Source organism: Vidua chalybeata, chromosome 7, assembly GCF_026979565.1.
Source record: "Vidua chalybeata isolate OUT-0048 chromosome 7, bVidCha1 merged haplotype, whole genome shotgun sequence".
Classification (NCBI taxonomy): Eukaryota; Metazoa; Chordata; class Aves; order Passeriformes; family Viduidae; genus Vidua; species Vidua chalybeata.
This window is the reverse complement of record NC_071536.1, coordinates 20,725,247-20,746,440: the sequence shown is the minus strand read 5'-3', so window position 1 is coordinate 20,746,440 and position 21,194 is coordinate 20,725,247. Positions and strand designations below refer to the sequence as shown.

The 21,194-nt window shown below is 39.9% G+C and overlaps 1 protein-coding gene across 3 annotated transcripts in view; it reads left to right on the top strand.

Annotated features, from left to right (window-relative positions):
• CSRNP3 (cysteine and serine rich nuclear protein 3) overlaps positions 1–21,194 on the top strand; it is an 81,356-nt gene that overhangs the window by 35,570 nt on the left and 24,592 nt on the right. For 2 of the 3 annotated variants that reach the window (XM_053947916.1, XM_053947914.1), the window contains exon 3: positions 17,578–17,748. In XM_053947916.1, coding sequence (XP_053803891.1) covers positions 17,578–17,748 — 171 coding nt within the window. Of the gene's footprint in view, positions 1–3,850; positions 3,932–17,577; positions 17,749–21,194 lie in introns of those variants that run through there. The other variant, XM_053947915.1, reaches the window with a different exon arrangement.

The following is a 21,194-nucleotide window of genomic DNA, read 5'->3' as shown; positions in this document are numbered from 1 at the left end:
CCTTTCAGGATTTGAGGACTGTTCCATAGTGTATATAACAACACACAGAAAAATGTGACAATAGTACTCTTTTCCTGACCAATTTTTGTTCTTTCTATATGTCAAATGTTTGCGTTTTCTTTTTTCTCCTAGTGCTACTGCAGCAAAAATGCGTGCCTTTTGTTTATGTCTTCCTACATGAGCATTGTGACATCATCAGTGGTATTGCCAGGGGAAAAAAATATGCATAGCTGTAGCAAAACCAGCTGCTCGTTAGCAATCTTTCTAGTCTGCTTTCATTTCTTCTCATTAATGTATGCACAGGAGTGTTTCCTGCTTAAGAGACATGGAAGGTTCTCAGCCACAAAACATCTGCTCAGTCCTTGTCTTTGGATAGATGAAAATGGTAGCACTTCAGAATACACTCATTCTTGATAATGGCATTTTTAAAAACTGAAATGAATGTAAGAGCATAGAAGATACTTACTACTGGATTTAGTTGTAGGTAATTCTGAATCCTTTGCTAACTATCTTGTATAATTCAGTGTAATCATAGAGACTGCATATCAACTGTTACAAAACCGTAATAATACAAACCGAGCAAGATGCCAAGAACAATAAAGAAATGAGTTTTGTCATTGATTTGCCTGACGACATGGTAAGGCGAATGAATCTGTTAGTCATGCTTGTCCCTTCTTCCATGCAAATCAGCAGCAAAACTTCCACTGACTTTGATAGGACCAGAATAATGCCAACCATGAGCTACAAGCTGTCATTTATTCTAATGAGAGAGATCTTAAATAGAATAAGGAGCTATTTCATTTGTGGAATGTTAATGAGAAAACAGTTTCTTTTGCTATCTCATGTTATCAAAATGCTCTGAATTATTCTAGAGATAATTGACTGTTTTGTAGAATAGCTGTATCTTTGCAATGTTAATATTATGGATAATTGCGTGTTCGGTACGAGTTTTCAGGGCGGAGGAGAGATGTTCATTTATCATCACTAGCTGTTTGTAGAAAGCTAGCTTTAAATTAGAATATTCAGGGAATTCACTCTGCAGTAGGAATCAAGCTATTTCCAAATATTCTAGCATGGAACCCTGATACTGATAATGGACCAGTGAAAAAAAATTAATATTTACTTTTTTCTGTAAGGCCTTTTTGTAATTTGAATTTAGATATTCACTTACTCTAATATGAAATACTCAGGTAAATATTGAGTTTTTAAGCATTATAAAATGTTATTTAAATTCATAATTTTTTGTTTAAAATAAACAAGAAAATCCAAGCCAATAAACCAAATGCATGCACGCACACACACAAAAACAAACCCCAGAGCATCACCAACTATTACGAAGAAGAGCTTAGACTTCACTGTATTACATAATTTGTCATTTGGATTTGAGAGTAATCCCTGCTCAAATGGCCAATTCTTATTCACCTGAGTAGCCTCACTGAAGTCAGCAAAACTAATTTTAAGACCAAAGATTACATGGTAATGCCCTTGACTGATGAGACAAATTTAAATTAAGGGACTGTTTTTTTAGGTACAGTTTTTCATTTGGAAGCTTGTCCTCCACATAAAGGATAAACACTGGCAGATTAAGTGTTTGTAAAATATTACTTCTTTGGAATATTAATTTCAGTGTGCACTGTGTGCAGAGCGATGCAGACAATGCATGGTTTGTGCCACTCCCCACAAGAAAAAATTGATTGTAACAAATCTCTTGAATTTCTTCTTGGACCAGTGTTACAGTGCGCATGATAATAATAATAATTAAAAAAAAAAAAAAGTTCAGGGGATTTCCATAACAACCACTGTCTTAATGAACTAAAGAAGCCTTAGAATTTGTTGTTCCTTCCTCATAGTAGACCTCAGCTGATAAAAATATCTGTAGCCGGTGAAATCAGTGGCATGCCTGGCTTTCTCAGACAAAACTCCCATGTGATCACACAGGCAGCCTCAGTGAGCCCGAAGCTGCTCAGCAAGCAGTAGGTAATGAGTCTTTGTGCAGAGTGAAGCTCTTGTGGCTGAACAATAAAGCATATGGTACCAGCAATAAAACACAGTGCTGGGAAATTTAAGAAGATTCTGCTGGAAGTGGGAAGACAGTGAATATGTCAAACGTTATAAAATGACGATCAATCTGGTTTGGGTCCTAATTAATAAAAACAGTGCATGGATTGGAAAAACAACAATTTGAACAGGTCAGTTGTTTTATAGATTCTTCACACACTTCAGTGTTTTAAATATAAACGGGGTTTTTGCTATTTCTTTATTGTTAATAAAGCCAGGTTTTTTTCATTTTGTAAGGTGGGATTGGAAGGAGGCACATCAGTGTGATATCAAGCTAAATAAATTGTGTAAGTTCTGTGATCAAATTCATTGTAAAAATGTTTTTACTATTATTCCTATGCAATTCAAACTTCAATTGTGCATGAAAAATGGGATAGCAAGTAAAATTAAATTTATGCTAGATGGATCATTTACCAATATCATAAAATATTTAGTAACAACAATCTATTACTTTGCTATGTATTTGAGACTAATTCTTTCTCAGTAGGAGATCTGTAGTGTTTGTGTTTGGTTAAACATAATGTAACATTAGAGCATATCTAACAGTGCACTTATATGGGGTTTTTTCTCCACATTCTTCTTGGAAATTTTTGGAAGTGGTGTTTTGTGATATTTTTAATGCAATTGTATACATATGGGAGTGATACATTATAACCCTCTGCATGCATTTCACTCTAATGTTAATGCAAAATATGTTATTTTTCGAGCAAGTAATTATTTCTCATAGTAGTTCTTAGTTAATTATACATAATTATTTTATTTTTTGGAAACTGTTCCCAAAGATTTCTGTGGCCTGTTTTTCTTAAAGAGGATAGATGTGAAAATTCTCGGTGATTTCACATCATGTTGAAATTAACCATGTAAAAGTTTTATTCCTTAAATCTCTTTACATTATTGGGTTTGGGGTTTTTTTCTTTCTTTTCTGAGTGCTGAAGATCGTAAATTAGATACGCTGATTTTTGTGGAGAATTTCAGCAGGAAGGCGATGGAGCCCCTGAAAAGGGACTGGGGAAATAAAGAAACAAAACTCGAAATGTAGAGAACAGTATCTCTTTTCATGTGTACTTTTGATTTCAAGGGAGAAATGTGCTTTATAAATAGCACGTTTATTCTGTGGCCGTGCGGGAGGCGCAGGGCCCGGCGCTGCGGGCGCTGCGCAGCCGGGGCTGGAGCGCTGCGCTCGCGGTCCGTCCGTGCAGGCTCGCTTTGTGCGGGGCTGCGCGCACAGCGGAGCCCGCGCTGCCCGCGCTCTGGAATTAAAGAAAGGGAGAAGGGGAAAGGAAGCCCGGGCTCCGGCTGCAGAGCCGGGGGCGGGGGGAGCGGGTCTCCGGGGAAACCGCCGCGGCGGGCGGGCGGCGCTCGCCCGGCTCGGGGCGGGGGGCGCGGGCGCCGCCGCCCGGCTCCGGCGGGCCCGGGGCGAGGGGCGGGGGGCCGTGCCCAGCATGCCCCGCGGCGGGGCGGGGCCGGGCCATGCAAATGAGGGGGCGGGGCGGCGGGGCGCGGAGGGGCGCGGGCAGGTACGGCGGGGCGCGGGCCGGGCGGCGCTGCCGCGGCCGCTGCGGCCCCTCCGCGGGAGCGCGGCCGGACACGGGCACGGACACGGACACGGACACGGACACGGGCACGGACACGGACACGGACACGGGCACGGGCACGGGCACGGGCTCGGGCTCGGGCTCGGGCTCGGGCTCGGGCTCGGGCGGGGCCGCGGCTGCCTCCGCTGCGGGCGGGGCCGGGGCCGCGCGGCCCGCGCGCTTTTGCAGTCGGAAATGTGCTTTGGCTTTAAGGGCATCATTTTCCAGTTGCAAATATTGCTGATACCTAAGCGAAGGTGCTTTGCAGTCCCTGCTTTAAAACGGTTCTCCTGTAAAAGGTAATTTTATATTACAGTCCTGATACAGCGTGGCATCTCAGAAGGCAGGCCTGTTCATGTTTTAGACAATAGATCAGAAAGGGTATGTAGAAGTACTTTTTCACCGTACTTATGTGCAACTATTAATTTCTTTTACAGAGAACCCTGGTAATATCGCAGTAACACCTGCAGTATGTACCATAAGGTTGGATAACACTGAACATGTCACTCTATGCTAGTTAAAATGGAGAAAATATAGCAATATACAGTCATACAATCATCATATAATTACTATATTCATCTAAAATTAGTACAGTGGATTTTAAATTTAAATTTATGAGGAAGTTAGGTACTTACAGTAAGTGCATACAGAGATAAAATTAACAATGTGCAGTTAAATAACAGTAGGAGCATCTCTACAGAACAGCATTCCCACTGTTACAATGGAATCACAACTTTGAAATACACCTGTCTATTTATATAGGAAGGAAACAAAAAGACCAAACGTTTTTCCTGTGGAGCAGGCTCTTCATATTCTAAAACACTCCCAATGTCAAGTGTTTAAAGAAAGCTTAAAGAAAAAATTCTGAAGCAAAAAGGTGTTCTGTGTTGCTACCAAGTTATGGTAATTTGAAGACACGCTTTTCTTTACCCCATCTAAACTCTATTGAAAGTGTGCTTATGTAAACATTTTATGCTGCAATATGGGGCTCTTGAGTCTCTTTAAGAATCATAAAGAGAACCAAATCTTTATGTATGTATCTGACATTTTGGAGACAGAGATGTGATTTTGATCTCTCATATTACTGGAGTTTTGTGTTAATTACACTGTCTTAATTTACTTCTGGATCTGAGGAGCCCAAATCTGGTGTGCAATGTTTTGGTTTGAGAATGCAGTGTTTGCTGTATATCTTAGTTTTTTGGTCTCCATTGTTTATCAGAAAGAGGAATTTGCATTTATTGTGAAATGTCTTGCTTTAGACAGATGCAGTAGTTAACTAAATGAAGTTTAAGTTCAATATAAATTGAAGACATGTAAGTCATGGTTTAGAGTACACAGTGGCAAATGTTGGGACACTTAATTCCAAAGCTTAAATATTTTCCCTGAGATAGCAACAGATGATTGTCTCATCTAAAACTTTTGCTTGCTCTTAAAATGTACTTCTAGTAGCTGAAGTTTGATGTTTAGAGTTGTTTTCCCTTTGAACAAGCAGGTGGAAAGTCAGGCTGAAGCAAGGCAGCTATAATATATTGCAGCATTGGTAAAGATCTCTTAAAGATAAATTTACATGCAGTCTGTCAGTATCTCTTTTTGCCCTTGCTCTGAGCCAGACGTGATGCTGTGAAAAACTGGATTGTAGATGTGCCCTTTCCTCAATAAAATATCCCAAACACCATCATATCTTTAAAATGCTGATACCACTTGAAGTCCTACCAGTGAGTTTTGACTACTGTTGAGTTGCTTCATTGCTCTCTTTTATGTTTTTTTGACCCTGGAAAAGGGATTGGGTGTAGATAAAAGACAGATACGACTCATCTACAAATGTACAGAAGCTGAAAATATTTACTAGGTTAAAACAGCTCTGAGATAAATAGCATGTCTTTAATTTCTCCATCTCTCCACAAATATGGATACAGTAGTCTAATGAAACTTGTGATAAACAGGAGATGAGTAATTGATACCAAAAAAAATAAAAACCAAACTGGAAAATTGTGGCCTTTTTCTTCCCTCACATTTGCATATAATTCTTTCCCCCTATCTCTACACCCACCCTACAAAAAGAGGTTTGTATTTTTAGCACCTCTGCTTCAGTTTTCCATTACTTCATATAATTTTTCCACAAAGAAACAGGGAACATGGGAAAAGGAGTAAAATCTTGTATTGCCATAACAATTTGATGGAAAAATCACTTAATATATGTAACTGGACAACTTAAATACTGTGAAGTTAAGGATAAAATGAAGAGGAGCTGCTTGAGTTTTTAAAGGTTTTTCTATGCTTAAACACAAAAATGTAAGCAAGGATACTTCTTGAAGACTAGCATCCAAATGCATTGGATGGTTTGCATTCAGGCTTTCAAATAAAAAGATATGTGTTTTTTTTTTAGTATTTCATAAATAATTTCGTGGAATATATAACTTGAAGTCCTGATTGATTTTGGGGCTGGTTTGTGTCCTGCTCTTTCATAAACAGTAGGGATTTGCATATTAATTCCATTGTCTAATAGGAGGTAGGAAATGTGGGCTGCATAGTATGGAGCCTGACCCTCATCAGTCGTTCTGAGGGATACGGGCAGGAACTACAACATCATTTACCGATTGTAGCTTCACCTTCTCGCGTAGCTGTTGGATTTTGATGAGGAAATGCAAGCAATGAAACCATTATGTAGTGGAGGGCTGCAGAGTAAATAAGCCTCTGTGGCATTTGTAGCTCTCATTAGCATGCTGCCCCTTCATTACATTTATTTATTCAATTCTGGCAAATCATTTCTGTGCATGCCTATAAGTAAGTGATGTTTTTGTCCGTGCTGCCTGGTGGGGGTGAAGGCTGCGGGCTGCGGCCGCGCTGCGGTGCCGGCGCTGCCGCGCTGTGTGTGCGGCCGCTGTCGCAGCGCCACGGCGGCTCTGGAGGGGCAGGGTGACAGACCGGCCCCAGGCCTGCTGGGCATCCCAGCTCGGGGAACCGGGCTTCCATCTCAAACACATCTCCCCCGGCTGCCTGGGAGTGGGGTCGGGGCTGTGCGGTGCCTGTGGCGTGTCCCACCTGAGGAGCACCTGGCTGCTCCTTCTGGGATGATGAAATAGGCTGACATGGTGCTGGCTTCAGGAGGAGGTCGGGTTTTTTGAGTAGGGATATGAATTTGATGACGAACTGCTTAGTGATTTAAAATGTGTTATTTGCCGCTGTTGAACGAAGTCTGCTGTAAATGTATCATGAATGTGTTAACAAGGAAGCTGGATTGCAGATGTTTTTAGTTGCACTTCCTAAGCGATAGCCATCTCTAGTAAATGCCATTTGTGTGGGGGTGGTAGGGTAAACAAAAAATGTTGAAAGCCACAAAATGTATTTGTTAATTGTTTTTAGTGCGGACAACAAATGGTAGCACTGCTTACTTCCAACATGAGCTGTGACAGCTGAGCAGGCTATTCTCAAGCAAACAGTTTTGACTTTTAAATATTTTATTTTAGGGACGGGGAGGGAAACCCCACGACTGGGGGAAATTGACTCCCAGAGTTGCTATTGTTTTGCTGTCTTGTTGTACCAGAGTCTTTATGGAAGAATTCACTTTCAGAGTAGCCAGAGGTTTAACTTTGTAGCTCTCAATTAAGTTGCTCAGTTGTTTACTATTATGCCCTTCTCACCCACTCTTACTTCTAAACAAACATATTTCAGTAATAAAATGGAAAAGTGGAAATTGCTCAGTATTAACCTTTTTAGCTCCTTTGGAAAAGACAAAGTGATCAGAGATTTAATAAAGCAAAATATATCAAATAATTAGAAAAACCCACCTCAGTTTGGAAGTGTAAGCCACATACCTTCACAGCAGTGCTTTCAGGAGAGTGTAGGGCAGATAATTAATTTTTTCCCAGCAGACTCCCCTGGCTGAAGTGGTGCTGAATGGTCATAAGGTGCTTACAAGTCAGGCAGTGGGCTCACTGCTCAGCTCCTATTCATCACTGTCTCAGTGACAAGAGTGCCTTGGGAATTGGATGGGTACATACTTATTATTAGACCTGGAGCTCTTCTGTCAGCTTTCTTGTGAAGTTTTCAGCTTTGAATTATAAAGTGAACTGAAAAGAATTCTTAGACATGTTTATTAGTATACAAGTCACTACAGGCATAAACTCCCAATTTTCTTTAGCGTGAAAAAAAGTGAAGAGAGTCAACATTCAATTTTAACACAACTGGGAATGTAATTTTAGGTCAGTCTTACTGTGGTCTGTCATCTTGTGTTAGCACCACAGGCACCTTCCTTTGGGTGTCTTTGTGTTGATAATACACAGGTACACATGTACAGGTGAGTAAGGACCTATGGGGAATTTTTGCTGGCCACAAATATGAAATTACTATTGGAAATTTTGCCTGTAATTGAATATATGCATTTAAAATCCTTTTTGAGGTTTTCAGTTATTGAAAATACAGAGAAGACTACTGGCTTACAGAGAAACGTTTCAGTTTATTGATTACACAAATTTTGTCTGTCTTCATAAAAAAAAAAATCTCATTCTATGATACCATGGTCACTAAATCTGGAACTTCGGAATCTGGCTGATCTTTTTGGCTCATTTCTTAAGGAAATTAGGTTTATGCAGTTATGCTTTCTCTGTGCCTGTCATATTTTTCAATATTTTCCTAATTAGTTTTTTAACCTGTTAGCTCATATCAGCTGAGCTTGAAGCAGAAGCAGTTAATCTTCTTCAAGTATTGTGCAAATGGGGGATGAGATGGGAAAGAGAGATTGCTAGTTCACACCAGTAAAAAACAATTTGCACTGTGGCTAAGACCCTGATTATCAAAGTAACCACATAGAGGAAAGCTTAAACACCATGGCCTTGGGGAAGAACACAGTGAAGCAGCCCTCATGCTGTGCCTTGGGTAATCCATCCAGAAGAGACAAATCCATAAATAATAAAGTTTCGTTTGTTTCTCAGATTTTTTTCTTTTTTTTTTTTTAATTGTAAAATTGAAGTAAATTCTACTAATTTTTAGCTGATAGCTGAGTAGCTTATTTTTACCTTGTGTCCTTCTTAGAAGATAAGGTGAACTGTCAATTCCTTACGTATGTGTCAGTGGCAGAAGAAAACTTCACGGTTGTGTTGTATGAATACACTGTTTCCTACATTCAGTAATTTGTTGTGTATGTTAAGGGGCCTTTTTTTGGTGAATTTCCCTCATCAGTGTTTAATTATGAAATAATGTTGTTTCTAAAAATCTCCAGTTTCTAAAAAATAAATGTATTGTTTTACAGAGTTGAATGCATATACCATGACTGGTGCAAAGTCAGAAAGTAAATCCTAGAAACAAATAGGAATTTTACATCTTTTATTTTTGTGTCATTTTTTTTTTTGTGGACCTGAATACCTACTTAGGACTATCTTGGGTGTGCATGAAAAATGCAGATTGTAGCATTATATTTTGGTTGTGCATTGTCCTTGATCTAGATAGAAAGCCTGAATTGTTATAGCCATAAAGCTATTTTTGAAGATAGTAATTTCAAAACATCACAGTCTTCCAGCAGATATTAATAATTTATATTTTCCAGTATGAATAGTTTTATTGGCTTTATTCTCTAGGAAGAAAGATGCACTTAAACATATTTTTACTAATTTTGGCTTTACTTGAGGCCAAACCTTGAATGAAGTCATGACTTTACTGTCTTGCCATGGAGCTACATTCATTTCATTGGTGGCAATTGAATGTTGACTCCTGCTGACCAAAATCTTTTTGTTTTTAGGAGCCTGTTTTATTCTTCCTCAAATATTTCTGCTGACAAAAATGTTTTCTGGTATTTTCCTGGCTGTTTAGTTTCTACCATTTTCTTTCAGCTTTATAGTAAAAAATAGCAACAGAGTTTTGGGCTATCAGAGAAGCCAGTCTGTAACTTTACATGACTACTAATAGCTGTGCCAAATATTTACTTGGTGTCTTAAAAATGTGCACAGCACTGTGATTTTATTAGAGAATTGGGTTAATTATGTTCTTTCTAATGTCAACATTTATTAAAAAGATAAAACAAAGCTTTTATTGGAGATTTTTATGCTTTCGGTGTTAAAAAAAAAAAGAGAGAAGGAAAAAAAAAGGAAAAAAAATTTAAAAGCCCATCAGCCAAAAATCTTTTGATTGGTTCCTTATAAGTCACTGGATGCAAAGAACAAAGATCATATAATAAATTTTAAATGTCTTGTTGCTAAAGTGGAAAGAATAGAATCTGACTGTTGAAGTATCGGGGCTCTGCACTGTTTTTCCTCTGTTCCCTCACTGAACCTGGAAACTCCTGGAGCACCCAGATCTGTCAGTGCTTGCATAGGAATAGTAGAAGGTATTCCTGTAGCTGTGCCTTTTTTTGAGTGGATGTGACAAGGCAAAGGCATGAGGTTGGTCAAAATCATCTGCCAAGCTGGAATTTGAGCTGAACTGAGGAGAGCTGAAACAGTGTCCATTAGGGAACGTGCTGAGCATGTCTATTGTGTAACGCTGCAGCAGTACTGAAACGCAAATGGCTGCTGGCTGAGCACAGGCAGGTCTTCAATATCACAGGATTTGGTGCATAATAAGCTAAGAGCCTTCTTCATGCCACCTCTGTGGTGAATTCTTATTACCAGTATTTGTTATAGCATAGTAAACATGTACATTAAATATATATGCATAATTAAATTTTACCAGTGTATGACAAAAGAACACCTACGTTAAAAGAGCAACAAAATTTGCAGTTAAGAATAATTACTAAATAGCATAATATTTCCATCGTATGACCCTCTACTGTGTATTTATTTTGATATCCAAAGCAATGTGTATTTACACTTCTGAGATGCCTGTTGAATCTAAAGATGTATTTCACAGGGGTGCTGCAAATGGTCTGTGTTAGGGCCGTGTTCTGCTGTACAGATTAGTTCTGCTCAAAAGCTGTGTATATTAGTACAGCTGATCTGCTTTTGCTGATTGTGCTGCTTGTTCAAAGTGAGCTGAGCTGATGTAAAACCTTAGCTATGTGTTCAGATACATAGCATAGGTGAACACCACTGAATGGTAACACTCAACTTTGAGGACACCTGTATTTTTGTAAACCTTCTCCTTTATAACTGGCCTCCAGTGATCATGACAGAGCATGGCTTTGCTATTTCATTATATTTCTTTTAAATAGTGAAGGAAATTTGAAACTCAGTATTTTTGTCTGAGTCCTACTTCTGTAGGAAAAGAATCTTTTCATAACCTTTTGCTTCAATCCCTTCTCATTATTTTTTCTTTCTTCAATTTTGCCTCTTTCATTGTGGTGTTAGTCTGTATTAGCATTTTCAAAAACTAACTAATTTAGGCAATTTTTCATGTTTTTAGGCACATCTGTCACATTCTCAGAACATCTCTACTAAGAATTTCAAGTCTTTTCTGTGATGTTCTCTGGAGTGAGAATGCTTTTCAACCACTGCAGTTGTAAAATTTTTAACTATGATTGGTTTTTAATGAAGATAAAACAGTTTCTCTTTCTCCTTTTTAAATATTTTTTGCCAAGTTTATACATGTGGAACATGCATATGTAACTTGTAATGAAGATGAGAGAAAATAGGTAAAAAGCGAGAAAGTGAGAGTAAGCTTTTCATGTTCCCTCTCCAGAAGAACCCATTTAGAGGTCAGAATAGCCAGCATAATTGATTCCTGCCAGAGGCAGTATGAATTTATATCTTTACCCTTGACTTGACTTTTAGCCTATATTTGTTTAGCCATTTAAATTGTTGTAGCCATTTCTTCCGACCATGCCCTTGGCAGTCTCATTGTTGACACTATCACTACACTTCCTCTGCATTTGAAGTCATAATTCCTGGAAATATTTTTGAAAGCAAGCATGTATGCTACAACTGCATACTGTGTAACTCTAATCCCAAGAGTTAAAGCTTTCTCAATTAAAGCAAGCATTGTGTAATACAAGGTGTATTTCCTCACAGGGAAGTTCTGACTAGATATTGAAATTGTAATTTTGATGTTACATTAGCTAGGATATGCAAACGTAATGCTTTAAAGATGTAATTAAAGCTGTTTAGAGAGAAAAGTTGATTTTAAGGTGTCTAGAAGATAAATTAAAGGAATTCAGTTGCCTTTTACTGAAGGGGGGAGGAGGGGGGAATTTATGTTCAGAAACAGAATTTTGATAATTAATAAGCCAAACTGTCATTCCCCCAGAGATCTTATTATTTAGTACATCTGCTTTGTGTATCAAACATTTCCTTTTGAAGTGTTTTAGAAGTGATCAGAATCCCATTGTATTTGAAGACAAGGCAGAATTACAGAGCCAGCAAAGCTGCTCCTTACTGATGCAGAGGTGCAAACTGTAGGGAGGAGTGCGTGTTTCCTAGCAGCGTCGAGATGGCCATAAAATTCCCTGTCCTTCCAATGGCTCTTTGAGCAGGAATGGTTTTTCTCTTGTACTGAGGTTTGGCTGTGGCTGTTGAGGACTGCAGGTCTTCTGCTTCTGAGTAGGGTTTCAGGATTAGTCTCTAAGTCGCGTCCACTTAATGAAGTGAGAAGCAAGGCGTTTGGAGGTTAGATGCTCGAGAGAGAAATGTTTAATGTGTGTCCGTGTGGTTACCCTTCAGCATGGAAGCAGTGCTGTTGGAGCTCCCTGTGCTCCACAGTCACAGTCCAGTACCTCCTGAAGGGAGGTACTTTGACCTTCCCTTCCAAGAGCAGAGCAGAGCATAGGTCACTCTTCCTCTCAAAACATCTTTCCTGTAAAGGTCTGCTGCTGAATGGGTCTCTTATTAATTTACATGGCAGCACAGCTACGAAACCCACCCAGATGCTGGAGAGCAGAGTCTGCTGTTCAGTACCTGCTGCCCCTAAGCTATAGCTTAGTGGGGGCATCCTAGTCCTTTGTTTAGGTGGAGACCATTTTGCTCTATAGAAAATATTGCCAAGATTCATAGTCCAAAAAGGGTGGGCACAGGTAGCAGCCAAGTGCTGTATTGTATTTACCAGCCTTTGGGTACATAAACAATTGCTCGTGGGTTTTGGCCTGGCCCAGCCTTTCTGTCCCTCTTCCTTCTCAGTATGCTTTGCACTCATAATAGATAAGACACTTCACTTGGATGAACACAAAGTTTCAGGCTCCCAGGGAGACCTCAACAAGAACTTATTCAGATATCTCAAGTCTCTGTAACTTTGGGTATGTGCAGAAGTGCCTTTATGCTAGGGGAACTTGAAAGTGAGACCCTGGAAAAGCTCACATGCCTTTGAAGAAGACAATTTGGTGACAGATTGTCAGAGCCTTCTTTGGTCTGAGTGGTGACTAATGACAAGGACGTTGGAGTAATTTCAGAGTTTCTGGTTACTCCAGTGAAAGCAGCTGTTGCTCAGTCAGCAGGCAATAATCAGCCATTTGTATGTCCCTGTGCCCTTGCAGGGGGAACACTGAGCAGGTGTAGCTGTGAGGTGTCAAAGTGCACCTGTTGAGATGGCACATCACTCCCTCTGTTCTTGTTTTCTAGCCCTAGGAAATATCCACCAGTTCCAAGAGCAGGCACATGTTGGCTGTACTGGGGACCAGTGCTCCCTCTACATTATTCTCATGAGCTACACTTTCTGATGGGATTCTGCATCTTGTTCTGGGGTTTATTAACTCAGAATTGGGAAGAATCTGAATAGTAAACAAGTGCTCAAGTGTTTTCAGACCTGCAGTTTCTTGCTCATTTTCTCTTCCTTGTTCTCGCTGATGAATGCTTTAGTTCTCACATTAAAAGAGGAGTAGTGTCAGCAAGAGGCTGTGTGGCTTGGGGAGCTCCCCAGGGGTAGGCAGGCTGTTAAGGGTTGCACAGCTGTGAGGTCGGGAGTGTAGGCAGGAGCACGCCAGGTGCTTTCCAGCAACTGCAGCCATTGGACAGATGCCCCAGTTTGGGATGTGGAACTTAATGTGCAGTTTCATTTGTGTCTCCATCGCTGTTCCCTCCCTGCACACCCCTCACATATAAAGGCATTTCCTAATTCTGTACAGGATCAGCAGATGCACTCTACCTCCTGTGTAATGTAATCACTACTGCAATGGAAATACCACTGCAATACAGCAACAAGATGTCAGTGATTTCTCTTCAGCTGTCTCCACTTTGTGAGAGGTACCTGTGTAGTTCTGTCTAGTACAGCATGCTGCTGGACACTGCTGCCTTCCTGCTGCTTACTGTCCAAAATATTGTAGAGGTTGAAACTGCAGTAATTTTGAAGGGGGTGTGCCTATAGTTTCAGAAGATGTGTTTTGTTATGTTTTTTTTTTTTTTCTTCTCACAGAAAACTAATAGGAAACTTGTTGACTCAGGAGACCAAGTCAAGTGAATTTCTAAGAGGCTGGGCACTGTCATATAGCAACATTTCAAGTCTCATGCATAGGGGAAATTGGCTGTAAGGATGAGGAAGCAGAGCTGTGTATCTGCAGTGGTTTTGGCTGGATTTGCATCCCATTGCTTTCCACTGAAGCATTACGTAGTGATACTGCTGGAGACAGGATATTACACTTGGTACAATTGCATGTGTGTTTTTTAGAGCTTTTGATTCTCAAGAAGTGAATGGACTCCCTTATTATAAAACTTCTGTTCTAATCCTTACAATTTAATAATATCATTAAAATGTTGTATAATGTATATGCAATTTCTAGTTTTGACTTACAAAGACAAGTTTAAACCTGCTTGTAAGTCCTTCCTGCTGTGCTTAGGAGCTGGCAGGCAAGGTAAAATGCTTTGTCAGCAAAACAAAACAAGTAATTAGAACTAAACTTCTTTGCACTGGGAAGAAACCACTGTGTTCTTGCCACCTCAACTCGTGCATTTCATATAGACAGGCTTCAGTGTTTGCAAAATTATGATTTGGAATTCGACTTACAGACTCTGTAAGCTGGTGAGTCCTACTTTTTCTTTCTTTTTTTTTTTATATACTTTTTCTCTTTTTTTTTTTTTTTTTTGGTAGTTCTCATTCTCATATATCCACCTTTATCTTGTTATGACTTCATACCATGCTGAAAGGTTAGAATTCTCTTCACACTGTCACTTTGTTTTTTCCAGGAAGGAAAATGGTGTTGGGGGTTGAAGGGAGCTGTAGAATACATAGGAGACATTGAAACTACTTAGCATGGGCCAAGTTGAGCAAAGATAGCAGAGAACCTGCTGAAGTGCTGTGCTGGCAGGGTCAGAGCACAGCAGCTACATCCCTGAGACTGCCTTTTTGCTAATTGAAAAGATAAGAAAGACGTGGGCTAGGGACAGCATTCTCTGGCTTCTGCTGCCAAGTGGCAGGATACAACTCTTGTCCACAATGGCTAAGCTGTCAGGCCTCTGCCAAAACCCAGGTGCCCTCATCCAGCCTGCCTGCTGGGAATGGTTCTGGCACCTGCTTCATCCTGCGTAATCCAGGAGAGCAAGAAGTGGCCTGAGCCAAAACGCTGAAATGTGCTAATTGTTTAACGTCTTGGCCAGTACTGGAATCTCTGCTTTAATCTTGTCTTCTTTAGTAGCCATTTAGCCCAGCTTATGCAAGCTTCCTCACAGATGTATTGGGGTTTTAAACACAGTGCCATAGAAATGTTGGTTGGAAGGGAGTTGTGGAGTATATCTAGTTCAGTTTCCTGGAAGGAGCAGAATGTGGCTGGTCCAGAATTAAGGAATCATAAAGGTAGCTGTAGAGATTTTAACAGTTCTGTCTCATGAGCAATGTAAATGATTTTTTTATTTTTCTTGCTTTCAGTGGGATTGGGCAGAACCCTTTGTCAAGTCCATAGTGCTGGGTTGTGTGTCCCTGACAAGTACAGTGTGTCATCAATCCCAGACAAACTTTGCCTGGATAAGTGTTAGGAGCATTTGTCTTTGCAGTGCTGCAGGCAGGATGGTGGCAGCTGTGTGTCCTCTGGGCAGGCTCCAGCTGTTCTTGATCTCTTCTCAGTTAGTTAATTACATGCACTATTTCTGCCTCTGCTGTGTCACGGTTTAGGGGGGTACTCCCCAGTTTAGTGCTCCCACAGAAACTCTCCAAACCATGCTGCCACTCATTCACTCTCCCTTCCCCTTGACAGTGTGCTGGAGAGGAGAATAGGAGGCACAAAAGGTGAAGATTGTGGGTTCAGATAAGAACAAATTACTGAAAATGGCAATGAGATAAGAAGAGGAACAGTAAGGGCAACAATATTTATGACAGAGAGTACAAGAAAAGAAATCTTATTGCTCACTGTGAAAACCCACAATAGACACCAGCTCTCTCTGGCTTGGAATTGGAGCCATAAGGAACTTGTACTCCCCAGAAAAGACTCCCTTCCCCCTGCCCCCAGTAATGATGTGAGGTGGTACAGAATAACCTTGGTGTCCTGGCCATGCCCCCTCCGGGCTATTGCAAAAAATTAACCCTGCCATGGCTGGAACCAGGACATGCTGCTAAATTTCTTCATGAATACTTAGCTTTATAATGTTCTACTCAACCTCAGGAATGTCTTAGGCATTTAATTTCTTAATTTTGGTATCACAGAATAATTTAGGTCAGAAAATACCTCAAAGATAATTGAGTCCAACCATTAACCTAATCAGTCCACCACTAAACAATGTACCCAAGTGCCACATCTACACATCTCTTAAATACCTCCAGGACTCTGGAGTGACTTCCCTTGGCAGCCCGTTCCCATGCTTGACCACCCTTGTGTTGAAGAAATCTTTCCCAGTACCCAATCTAAACCTCCCCAGCATAGCTTGAGGCCATTTCTTCTTGTCCTGTCATTTGTTACCTGGAAGAAGAGGCCAGCCCCCCCCGGCTAAAAAGTCCTTTCAGGGAGTTTTACAGAGTGATGAGGTCCTCCCCAAGTCTCATTTTCTTCAGACTGAGCAGTCACAGCTCTCTCAGCTGCTCCTCATATGAGTCACTTTCTAGACCTTCACCAGCTTCATTGCCCTTCTTTGGACTCATGCCCAGTTTACTGTCATCTCAAACTGAGATGACTGAGGGGATGGACACTTGATCCCCTTGTCCAGATCAGTGATAAAGTTATTTAAACAAGACTGGCCTCAGCTGAGCCCTGGGAAACACCACTAGTGACCAGCCACCAACTGGATTTAATTCCATTCCTCAACACTCTCTGGGCCATCCAGCCAGCCAGTTTTTGCACCCATCCAAGACATAAGCAGTCAGTTTCTCCATGAGGATGCTGTGGGAAGCGTTGTCAAAGGCTTTAGTAAAGTCCAGGTAGACAACATCCACAGCCTTTGCCTCAACCACTGGGCAGGTCACCTTGTAATAGGGGATCAGCTTAGTCAAGGGTGACCTGCCTTTCATAAACCCGTGGTAGTTGGGAGAGGAGAACGTTTGGGAGGCAGGTGGTGTGTTTAACTGGTGTGGGTAACTTCTGAAATCCAGGTGTTTATTGAGCACAAATTCATATATGGTCTTTGTGCCTTCACCGTCTTTTATCTATCTGTAATATTGGAATTATCAGATGAAATTCTTAAAGGGTGGTGTGAACACTGGTTACTTCACTTGCATAGGGAAGTGAATTCTAGCATTGGGAACTATAGTGTCCAGGATGATTTCTTCTTAATTTCATCCCTGATTGTGAACATTCCTTCCTCCTGTGGCAGCCAAAGGAAGGACCAAGTCCATAATTTTTTTCTCTGTTTGAAACTTTACAACATAACCTAGAAGAAGATAGGGATGCTGTTGACATAGTGGGAAAATACTCCCTGAAAGCAATCTGTTACAGATTATTCCAGTGAAATATTCACCTGCATACATGTTGAGTTAGAGTAGGACTTAAGATTGTTTTCCTTCTCTATGGCTTGACTCTCCTAAATTAGTCATGTGTAATTTCATATTAAATGATGATTCAAGACTAGAAGTGGCAATTTACTGCTATTTTGAAATAAAAATTACTTTGGAGTTTATGATTGTATATTCTGCAGATGGATGTTTCAGTGCCTCATTGCCTCCGTTCCTGTTACAGGTACATGTGATAGCATTGCAGCAATGAGTGGAATTTTAAAGAGGAAGTTTGAAGAAGTTGATGGCTCCTCACCTTGTTCCTCTGTGAGGGAATCAGATGATGACATTTCCAGCAGTGAAAGTGCTGACAGTGGTGATAGTGTCAATCCATCCACTTCTAATCATTTTACCCGTAAGTACTAACTCTGTGTACCTAAAGAATTATTCCTGCTTCTCAAAATAAAATAAATTTTATGGTAAGGTAAGCACGATGATTTTTAGTTGAACAGATCATGAAACAGTCTCTCCATGATGTTCAGCTTGTGACTTGCTCAAAAATAATACTTAGTAAAATCCTCTTACATTCTTTTGACTTCTTGTCTATTACACTGTTGTTGTAAAAGTTTGAAGTCTCTTGGAAGCTCCTACCTATTTGCTATTTGAATTATGTGGCTGTTTGTAGTTAATGTTAAGAGTTGTGTTCAAAATAGTTCAAGCAGGTACTGTAGGGAAAGTGCTTTAGCTCAATTTCTTTTCCTTAGCTTAATGTATTGCAGCTGTCAGCTCTCTGTAATACAGTATTGGTGAGAGTTCTCTAAAAACAATATAAGCTTTCTTTTATTTGGAACTGATGAATGTTGTGTATGGTGGACATTATTTCAATAGTTTCTATTTTTCAGATACCAGAGGATATTTCTGTACTTTGCAATGGTTTTGTGTACAAATAAGAATTTGGTCTTAAGTTAGCAAAGCTACATTTGCAGTATATATTTCTGGGAATGATAAATTTATAGTTAATGTTTGCAGTTTATGATACTTGTTTCAGGTGGTTATATTATTTATTAATAGTGAACTGCATCTTCTAAAAAGCAAGGGTTTGCCTCCTTCAACTCTGTTGCATTTAGATCTCCTCTATGGAGTTACTCCTTAAAAGTGTGAGCCAAGGAGTCTGTGAGGCTCCTCATTGCTGCCCGTACAGAGAATGTTCCATGTAACTGAGTGGTATGGATGTGCCTAGAAATCATATTTATAGCATGTGACATGAATGTTCTTAAAACTGACTTACCTTCCAGATGCTGCTGTTCAGTTTGAGTGGGCCTTTGGATGTGAGGGTGTGAATCCTCTTTGCTCTGGTAGGGAATGTTCCTGTGCACAGCAGGGATAGGCACAACTTTTGAAATGGATTTACATGGAACACTCTTGAGGTGCTATATGATATTTAACATGCAGTGCTAGTTGGGGACCTATTTTATTGAAGTGCCACAAAGGAGTAAGTGACCCAGTAAACCTCTTTGGTATCATTAGAAATCTAAATTTATATTAGCATTTAGAAAATTGTCTTGGGGACAATATTATCTGCATGCTGCTACTTTAACATTTGCATCTGCTGAAGAAGTTAGTTGATTATTCATCATAGACTGAAAACAGGCTTTTTACATCAAACAGTCATTCCCACCCACACAGAAGGCCAAAATTTTATGTGTAGGTGATACAGTGAAAGGGAACAATTCAGGGGACAAACTTGGAAGTTGTAGTACATGCATAAGATTTGATTGTAGTTGACATAATAAATAATTTAGTTTAAAGGAAATTCCCTTTCTGTAAGAGCAACTACAGTATTTCAGTGTTATGATTAATGATTTATCTAACTGAGATATTTGTGGCCAGAGTAATAAATGTTCATCTGTGTGTGCACTCACACACATACAGGAATTGCACATATTACATTTTTTCTAAAAATACATTTGGGTATATCCATTGGTGATACAGAAATAGAAAGAGCAAGGAGTTTGTGTGTGCATTGATAGCATTTTTTAAAAAGTATTGTATTTAAAACAGATGCATCAGCCTAAATTCCAAGAAACCAAATACAGAAACCCGATATTACTTAAGAGCTCTTGCGTGATACTCACCTGAAAATTACATGCACATGTAATGTATACTAACAAAACTGATAACAGTGTACATTGGAAGGTATTTTCTTCATGCTTTGAACTCATTCATCTTCCATAGTAAAAGACAAGAGACGAGCTTTTCAAAGTTGACTATTTGAATCTGAATATAATCTGTGAGACTTTTTTTCAGTGAGCAGACTGAAAAGAGCCAGTGCAGAAAAAAGGCTAGCAAGATTCCTTGCCTTTGTTACATGCTTGAATACCTCCTTGATGGAGGTTATCTTTCTAAGCTATTTCCTGACATTTTATACCATTTTCTGTTCTATTTAGTGAGACACTGTCAGATCCTGCGTACCATCTTTTTTCTGGTCTGTTTTCATATAGGTGAATACAAAGTTGAGTATAAACTCTCTTTTACTGACTGGAAAAGGGGGGGAGGGTTGTGTGACCTCTAAGTCAACATCACAATCTCTATATTAATTCTTAAATTGAGAATTAAAAAAAAATGCTAACGTGGTCCTCTAAGTCTTATTTTTTCTTTCTATTTGACCTGACAAAGAGATAATTCTAAATTGCTTGTAACTGCAATCTCTTCAGCACTTTAAAAAGCAGGCATTTTGTATATAAATCCATCTAGCACAGCTGATGCATCTCTGTATTTACACAACCCTTGAAACTATATGTATTGGGTCAGATAAACAGGAGCCTAGCAAGAATTCTGCTCCATTAGTCTTAAAGTCAGTTTAACCTGCCAGCTAAATGAGGCATACAGCTGTTGTGGATCATTCAGGTGGGGCAGAACTACCAGAAGATAACTTTGTTCTCAGCAATTAACCCTGTAGTGTGATGGCAGAAAACACATGACTGAGATGCCCTAAGTGCTATTGCTTGTGACTACTATACAGTTTCTTTAAAAATATTGCCATTTAAACAAGTAAAGACAGCAACAAGAAGAAATTAATAAATCCCTAGCCTAGGTTGCAGGCAACTGAGTCAGTAAATAAAAATTACAGTCCATAAAGAATAGACAAATTTTAACATTAGCATTTTCTTTATAAGGTGTGTGTATTTTTACAGATGTGCACATTTTAAAATCTCTTAGCAAATGGTGATGGAGTGCCTTCATTACTGCTGGCAGATATAATCCCTGTTGTGTATTTTACTTACCTTTCTCAGTCCATTGAAGCAATTTCAGTTTGATTCAGCAGGTCATTAGTCATTGCAGATTTACTTTAATGGATGCCAAAGTGTATTACTAGCTAGTCCACATGCCTTTCCCATTTCACAGACCTGCCTTCATATCAGTAAGAAGGATGTTCATCTTCAAGTAGCAGTGCAAGCGTTGCACGTACAGTATTAGTCAGGACTTAGGCATACATGGGTTACAGGGCTGGAGCACTCAAAATGACATTGGAGCTCCTTTCAGTTGCCTTGTTCAGTTCTGGCACCCCACTGCTGTATTTCATCTGTTCCACAGCAAGCTGAAAAACCTGGAATTGCTGTTGAGGATGTCAGTACAACACCCTGACCATTCCGATATTGTGTGCACTGAGGAGCACTGAGTTCCACATTCCAGCTGAGCTGTAGGGGAATATGTGCCCTTCTAGGGAAGGGTAATGAAGCTCATGAAGGGTCTGGAACATAAATCCTATGAGGAGCAGCTGAGGGAGCTGTGGGTGTTCAGTGGAGAGAAGGAGGCTCAGGGGAGACCTTACTGCTCTCTACAATTCCATGAAGGGTTGTG